At 41.4% G+C, this 8,679-nt stretch overlaps 1 protein-coding gene across 1 annotated transcript in view; it reads left to right on the top strand.

The window, feature by feature from the left end:
• The first annotated feature begins 743 nt into the window (after positions 1-743).
• TLK1 (tousled like kinase 1) overlaps positions 744-8,679 on the top strand; it is a 138,305-nt gene continuing 130,369 nt past the window's right edge. The window contains exon 1 of the mRNA XM_045779995.2: positions 744-1,100. Coding sequence (XP_045635951.1) covers positions 962-1,100 — 139 coding nt within the window. The 5' untranslated portion in view covers positions 744-961. The remainder of the gene's footprint in view (positions 1,101-8,679) is intronic.

Raw genomic sequence — 8,679 nt, 5'->3', positions numbered from 1 at the left:
TACAGAGGGGCAAGAAAGACGCAACTCTTAACTTTTCAGTTCCATTTTGAGAAATGATCACATCGAACTCCCGAGAACGACAACCCAGCAAGAGCAGCAGCATTTCTCCCCAGGCTGGGTGTGGGTCGGGAGCCAGGCGCGCTTCCGCGGGAAGGGTGGGGGGGGGGAGTCAGGTGGCATCGGAGCAGGAGCCGGAGCCCAAGCTACGCGGTGGGGGCGCGTGCGGGGTGCGCCTCCCTCCGGCCGGTGCGGCGAGGTCGCCCCCGCGCACGCGAGTCGGCCAGCCCCGGGCTGCCGCGCCGCGCTGCGATCCACGGGTGCGCCAGGGGCGCCCGCGTCTCCTCCCTCCCTCGCTGGCTCCCTCTCCACTCCCCCCCCCAACCCCTGGCAGGTCCCTCCCCCATGCCTGCTCCCGCGGCCGCCGCCGCCGCCGCTACCGGAGGCGCAGGAGCCTCGCGATAGTGTTTGCACAGGCGGCGCGTGACGCCGCCGCCGCCTGTAACTGATGCAGAGGTTACCCCGCCGCCTCAGCCGCCACCCACCGCCCGCCGCCGCCGCCACCCAGGCGACGCCGGGGGCCGACGCACTGCAGAGGTGCCGGCAGGTTCCGCTCGCGGAAGTCTCCTCGGCCGGCGCAGCCCGCGCTCCGCCTGCACTACGGCGGGCGCCCCCTCGACGCCTCCGCCGCCGCGCTCCTTCCCTCCGCCTCTTCCCCGGCGCGCCTGCCTGCTCCCTCGCTTCTCCCCCTTTTCCTCCTCCCCGTCCCCTCTCCTCCCCTCACCTCTTCCCTCCCTACCTCCCCCCTTCTCGGTTTCCTCCCCCATCCCCTTGACTCTCCCCTCCCTGCCCTCGCTCCCTCGCTCGCCCTCAGCGCGGCCCCCGCCATGACGGAGGCGGGTGCCGGTGCCGTTGCCGCCGCTGCCGTCGCAGGGGGGGAGTCGGGTTCCCAGAAAGTAGCTTGATGAGTGTCCAAAGTAGCAGTGGAAGTTTGGAGGGGCCGCCATCTTGGTCCCAGCTCTCCACGTCTCCAACCCCGGGCTCGGCGGCGGCGGCCAGGTCCCTGCTGAATCACACGCCGCCATCCGGGAGGCCCAGGGAAGGTAAGCGCCGTCGCGCCCGCGCCCGCTCGCGGGCCTCCTCTCCCGCGCCGCAGCCCCCGCGCCCCCCCGGGTCTCTTCCCCCGACCCCAGGGTGGGGGATGGTGGCGAGGTGGACGCGAGGCCACCCGGCTTCGGGGAGGTAGTGCGCTGGCTGTGGGTGGTGGTTCGCGGGTGGCGGCGGAGACGGACGAGGGGGTGCGCGCTGGAGGGGACGGGGCGAGGCGCGCAGACTCGTATGGGGTTCCTAAGAGCCAGTACTGCGAGGTTGGGAAGCCTCCCCCCGGACGCCAGCCCCTTTCTGCTCCATTTGCTAGTACACTCAGTACTCTTAACCTCCTGGCCTCCGGTCTCTGGTGGGTTTTCCCTCTCGTTGAAGCATTCATCCTTGAGCCCCCTCCCCTTCCCTCGCGCACTCCTCCCATAAAGGCGGTCCCCGCTCTGCGAGCTTTGCAGCCTGGGACCTGGAGGATGCCCTCGCTAGCAGGGTCCCTGCCCTTTGGGGAGAGTCGCTTAAATTATCAAAGCCTACTTTGATCCCCTGCCTGGCCCCTTAGAGCAGTTTAAACGACAGACTGACTCGTGGGCAGGCTTTTAAAACCACCCCCTCCAGATGGCCGCAACTTTCTCTCCTTCGCCATCACCTTCTGCGTGTTTGTACGTTCTCTCTTTTCTGCAAGTAGGCTACTGTTCTCTGACAGGGTCGTGGGTTTGTGGGAAATATCGGCGTAAAGGTTAATGCAAACACGCACCAGATCGGTTACAATTGTTTTCTAAGTTTTCTGGTTCTTGCATGCAAGTGTGCTGCCACCAGATGTAGCAGTTACACAGCTAGTAAGACACAGGAGTGCTTTTTGACTAAAATTTCAACTTGCTGTATTTAACTTTAAGTATACGACATAAAATGAAATTTGGGAGAACACGCATTTATGAGGGAAGAATAAATGTGCATGGAATCGCGTTTAACGCTCTTTTGTCTGGGAAAACGTTTAGCGGTATTCATCAACAATTGGTAAATGGGTTTGTTCACTCCCAGTTGTGTCACACAAGGAGACTGTAGCCACATTTTCAAAAAATGTCTGGAAGTCCAAGAGTCTGGTGAATCCTTCAAAGAAACCAGGAGCTTTGATTTATGTAGGAAATAGTGGGGTTAATTTATTTTGAAAATATCTGTCAATATTTACTACCCAGCCTTGACAATTGTTAATCAAGTGTTTTGTGCCCTGAATCTAGTGGTTCAGGCATAGCATTCTTTGTCATTTTGTTCCTGTGAGCATGTGTGAAAGTGACAATAGGCTCAAAGATTGGCATGAATTTGCTCCAGAAAATTCATGGAAAGGTTTGATTTATGGCATCCATTAAACATGCTGAATGCATTGACAGACATTTTTCCCCTTTTCCATCTTACCCCCAACACTGAGTTCTGATTATTAGCAGATAAAAGTTTATTTATTGACTAATTCAAATTTAGTGCATCTGGCTATTTTTCTTTTTGCACTTGAAAATTTGTAAATGAATGTTTCAAAATCTATTTTGTACATAGAGCAGTTGGTGGTTTTAGCATGTTTCTATTTTTGTAGTTTCATTAAGATGCTTAATGATAGTGTTACCAGTGATAGTGTAATGAGTGATAGATAGTAAATGATGGTCTTGGGAAAGCCTGTCTTTTTTAAAGGCTTTACTTTTTTTTCATTCTTTCATTTCTCAGATATTTATTGAGCCATTTCTGTGAGCCAGGGGCTGTACTGGATACTGAGGACATAGTGTTGAATTGTTCATCTGTAACATCAATTATCAGTGTTAGTAATTTGGGGGCTGCAGAATCTAGATTGTGAGTTTCTGAGGTTACTTGAGCTGTAGTTAAAAAAAACTTCTGTACTATTCTGCACTTTTCCTGATGTTTGAAAATTCTGAGGGGTTGAAATAATTTAGCTTGAACTTCCAAATAGAATTCTTTCTAGAAGTTTGGATTATAGTAGGCTTTTATGTAAAGTAAATTAGTGAAGCTTTTTTAATGAAATAAGACATGCTTTTGTGATCATTACCTTTCACCGAGTACCTCTAATGGCCACAGTGGTATATTTCTTTTTGACCAACCAGTATGTAAGTTAAAACTGCGTTAATCTTCTTTAGAGTTATATATATATTTATCGTAAAGATATAGTCTCAGATACCATTAATGCTAACAGGAATTGCATATATGAAACCCTAGACATAATGATGGAGACATTTTCTATTGAGTGAGATCCCAGTTTTCATTTTAACAAGTGTTCAGCATCTTTTGCAGGTGTACACACTATACATATTACATAAATTGATGTAAGCTGAGCGAGCTTTGGACTTAACGGTGACTGTTAGTAAGAATAGTTAATATTAGTGGAACTTGAATATGTGTATCAAGGTGAGAACAAACTTTCTGAAAAATCGAACCAATTTAATGTAATATATAAGAAAAATTTAAACTTAAAAGATACATATGTGTTGTACATGTATTTTAAAGTTACGTGATAAACTGCTTTTAAGCAAACTTAAATTTGAAAAAGGGTTATTATATCATCAATTCAGAATTTATTATTTGAAGTTTTGATGTATTTGAGACCAAAAATCTAATATTATAATCTGATTATTTTCAATGCTGCATATTTTGGCTTTCTTCCTTTCGCTTCCTATTGTCGTTCTCATCTTAATATAGTTTAACTTGATTACAAATAAAATACACCTTTAAATGTTAAAAGATTTAGGAATTTGTATGATACAGTGTAGACAGCTTCTTTTCCTGAGTCCCAAAGCTTTTCCTTTGTTAATCAAGTTCCCTGAGAGGTGCTCAGCAGTGTAGCTCTAGATTTCATGTTAGATCTTTTAAACCTGTGATCTCTATCCCATTTTATCTTCTAATAATCCTGTGATTAAGGAAATAGGAAGTTAAGAAGTTAAGTAAATTTCCAAATAGAGGTCAGTTTTGCTTTACTAAGACCTAGGAACCCAGTGTCATATTGGCTAGATGAGCAGATGGGGTTTTTTTTGGCCTATCAGTACATGGGTACTTTTGAATTAGTTATTGCTAAGAATGAAATGATTATACAGAAGACTTGCATTTTCTTTTCTTTTCCATCTTACCAGATGTGAATAATTTGCTTTACTTTTTTTTGTTGTTGTTGTTAAAGATTTTATTTATTTATGAGAGACAGCCAGCGAGAGAGGGAACACAGCAGGGGAGTGGGAGAGGAAGAAGCAGGCTCCCAGCCGAGGAGCCTGATGTGGGACTCGATCCTGCAACGCCGGGATCACGCCCTGAGCCGAAGGCAGACGCTTAACGACTGTGCTACCCAGGCGCCCCAATTTGCTTTACTTTTATATAAATAGTGAAAGTAGTTTGGTTAAAAAGATACTATCACAGTGTAATTAAACTGTTGCTCTGTTTTCATGTTTACAGACTGCATCCTTTAGAAGAATTGAAGTATTTGACTCTGGATAATTGAGTAATACCTGTAGGGAGTTGTTAAAAGTAAAGGTGTACCAGATGGCCTTTTAGTTTCTTGAAGTCACTAGCTGGAGGAGGACTGGGTTTTATGGATTTTAGCTTACAAATAGATCTGTGGTAGATGCCTCCTTTATAGAGGCACTTTTACGTGTTAGAGGAGAGAGACAGGAGAGAATCCCAGTTAGCTGTCTGGAAATCTGCCCCTGGGAAACACGTTTTTTGGTCTCAGGAACCCTTTCTTAAAAATTACTGAAGACTCTACAGAGATTTTGTTTATGTGGGTTACGTCTATTGATATTTCCTGTTTTAGAAATAATTTCAAAGTTATTAACTTATCTAAAAATAATAAACTGATTACTTGTTGACAGATTTTTAAATGAATAAAAATTCTAAAACAAAAACTTTAGTGAGACTGGTAGCATTGTTTCATATTTTTGTATCACTTTAATTTCTGGCTTATTAGAAGACAGCTGGAGTTTGCGTCTGCTCTCAGTCTGTTGTGATTTATTTTGATTGATGTATTGTGAAGAGAATCCACAGAAATGTAGTTAGAAAATTTGATGTATTTTTTTAGTAGTCCTTTTAGAAATTGTATGTATTCTTTGATATTACACCAAAATTTGACAAGTGGCAGGTTTTTAAAAAATGTTACTTGCAATGTGGGAGTACAATGTATTTCAGAATTGTCTCCAAGACCCACAAGAAATCTGTGGACCATACATTTATAGCCTAAGACTGAAAGGGTGAAAAGCATGACAGCTGTCTTAGGTGTTTCAAAAACATAAATAGCAGAGAGAGTAGATCCATTCTGCTTGTTTTAGAATGTAGACCAGCAGGTGAAAGTTAGAAAGGCATAGATGGAATTCAGTATACTTTGTTGACCAGAATGTAAGAAGTGAATAGCAGCTAGACTTTCCCAGCAGTAGAAAAAACTGCTCTTTACTAAATACTTTTAAGTCTTTAGCGATTCCAGAAACCAACATTGCACTATATGTTAACTAACAAAATTTAAATAATAAAAAAAAAAGTATATGGCGATAAGAATTTAAAGCAGTCTACAGGGACATATTTGGGTGGGGCAGAGATTGATTCTTATTTTGGATGCTTTTGGATTAAGTGACTTCGGGTCCCATCCAATTTAAAAATGTAAACATTCTGTGGGTTTTTTGAAAATAGCTGAATACTGTAGTTAAACTATACTTAAGTATGTATGAATGATTTTGAATATTCTATTCAGTCAGTAGTGTGAAACTAATGTTGACTTTATTTTGCGTTTCTATTGTGCTTTTCCTCTTAGTATTTTCTGGAATCAACACTGTCAGTCTTCCTGAAATCTTGCTAAATTCCCTGTGAAATATAATAAGCTTTGAAGGCATTTAAGGGAATCAGATGCTGCTTGTGATACAGTTTAGTAGAGTTTGTAATATATTTGGGCACAGAATTTTAGAATCCTGCGGGGGCTGATTTTCAGTTTTGAAAGAGAAACTATCACCATGTATAGTCTTTTATTTGTGATTGTTTATGCGATTTCAGAAGGACTATGCTTAATCTGTTCTAATGGTTTTAAAGCTAGAGAGTCTGAAAAAGAGAATACATGAAGGGAAAGTGTCTAAGTTGATTACTTTTGAATTTAAAAATGCGTATTACGGGGCGCCTGGGTGGCACAGCGGTTAAGCGTCTGCCTTCGGCTCAGGGCGTGATCCCAGAGTTCTGGGATCGAGCCCCACATCAGGCTCTTCCACTATGAGCCTGCTTCTTCCTCTCCCACTCCCCCTGCTTGTGTTCCCTCTCTCACTGGCTGTCTCTCTCTGTCGAATAAATAAATAAAATCTTAAAAAAAAAAAAATGCGTATTAGGTATAACCAGGACGTAAACTAAAATGAAGAATTTTAATTCTCATCTTATTCAGAGAATTATGTATGTAACATTTACCATTATCCAGAACAATTCATATTTTAATTTTATAAGGAACATAATCTCTTCTGTGAGTTGAGATTGAAAGGTTAGATTTTAGGGAATTTAAGCATAAATTCCCATAACTTTGTTGAGGTCAACTTAAGTATAGTGACACACAGCTTGAGACTTCATGTACTTGTTACATTTGGATTTAGAGCTCATTTTCTGTAGAAGAGCCATAGGAATAAGTCATTTCGTTTCATAAAATTCTTCATGCTTGTTAATAATTTCCAAAAATCTTAGAATAATTTAAAAGAATAGTGTTATGAAGTAGGAGAAGTAGTATGGTACAGATCAGAAAGTATATTGATCATAATTGGAATCCAAGTATAGTCCCTGCCTTGCCATTAACTAGCTGTGTAACCTTGGGCAAGTTGCTTATCTCTGCTTCAGTTTCATAAAATGAGAATTGTAGAGCTGAAAGGGACCTTGGAAGCAATTGAGTCCAAGCCTCTCATTTTACAGATGAGGAAACTTAGATAATTTTCCCTGGCTTTTCCTGTGAGAGACTTGGGACCAAAATTCAGTTTTCTGACTCTTAGTGCTTTTTTTTTTAATATGTTGTGGCTTCTTTTCACCTGTAAAGTAGGGGTTTTGAATTCAGGGCTCTCAAAGGTCTTTACCAGCTCAAAAATATTATTCTTTTTACATTAGACCTAATATAACTTACTGGAGGAAAATTTGGGAGCTTTTATTTATTGGTGAAGAAAATGTTTCCTGAAGCAGCAATGTGACCTTTTCAAGGTTATATCTGGGTTTGTTAAGAGAGGTTAGCCTTCATTATTATGAAAAAATTTTTCAAGTTTATTTATGAGCGTGGTAAGTAGTGTGCTGAATGATCTTGATTTTTTTTAATGATCTACATTCTAAAACATTGTTATGCAAATATTAAAAACTATGTTAATTACATAAATGGCAGTGGTACTCTGAAATGAAGTAACTAGGTTTCTGGAGTGTTGCCTGCCCCCTGCCCCCCTTAGGTGCTCTGTTTCTTAGTGTTTTACAGGATTGTCATAATTTCATAGCACCTCCATCATGCTACCTTTTATAATAGTTTTATTTATGTTGCCTACTAATGGAAAAGTCTTGAATTCAGAGACTGTGTTTTGTTCATTTCTGTATTCTCAGCAATACTAGGATGTCCTCTGTAGAGTTGGCACCCAACAATAAGTTTTGTTGAAGGACTGAAGTTTGCTTAAAAACGGAGTGGTTATATATCTTAATGTGAGCATATTTTCAGACCCTGGGAGATTCTTATGTTAGTAATTCTTAGGCAAGTTATATTTTAGAGAGTGATATGGGTAGCAGCAACAATAATAGCTACAATTTATTGTTTGCATATATATATATTCATTTCATTCTTATAACTCTGTGAGGTATATACAATTTTTATTCTCATTTTATAGATGAGGAAACAGAGAAGTGAAGAAACTTGCCCATGATGCAGTAGTGAATGTTAGGGCTTAGATTTGAACAAAGTCTGCGTTTTAACCACAAGGATATATTGCCTGAGATAGACACATTTGGTTTTGGTTAATTTCTAAGTTATTTTTCCTTATAAATTTTAATTTACTAGTCAGTCTTTTAGGCTCATTCAGTTTATCCGGAAACTTTTATTAATTTTTTTGTAAGTTTTATACATGTATGAAGATAAGATTAAAAAACAGCACACACAATAAGCCCAAAATCAAACAACCCAATTTAGAAAGCTGTACCAGCTGTGCAAATCTTACATTTCATTTTTTCAGATTGTCTAGTTCTTTCATGGGAAATGTAGAGGTACACTAATGAAAAATCTTATTTTTATGTTTAATAATCTAAATTGGAATGCCATTTATCTTCCTCTTTTGGCCTCATAAGCCCAACACAGCCATAACAAATAAATGTTAGAATTTGAAAAAAGAATTTTCCACTGTCAGTACAGGAGTTATTACTTACTGTGGAGGCTTTATAACCTCATGCATAAGGCTCTGAACAAAATTGAGGTGCTTTAGTGGCAGATCTTTGTTCTTAGTATTCGACATGGGCAGGGAAAAAGAGGCTTGAAGCTCAGTATGGCACATCTATAAGAAATATTTTTAAAACATTTAGTTTTAATTACTTTATTGCATACAAAACAAATCTCTTGGTAACATGTATTATTTA

The sequence above is a fragment of the Ursus americanus genome, chromosome 1, assembly GCF_024610735.1.
Source record: "Ursus americanus isolate L20-20 chromosome 1, mUrsAme1.1.p, whole genome shotgun sequence".
In the NCBI taxonomy this organism is placed as follows: domain Eukaryota; kingdom Metazoa; phylum Chordata; class Mammalia; order Carnivora; family Ursidae; genus Ursus; species Ursus americanus.
Note: the sequence above shows the minus strand (reverse complement) of the source record. Positions and strands in the feature narration are given on the sequence as shown.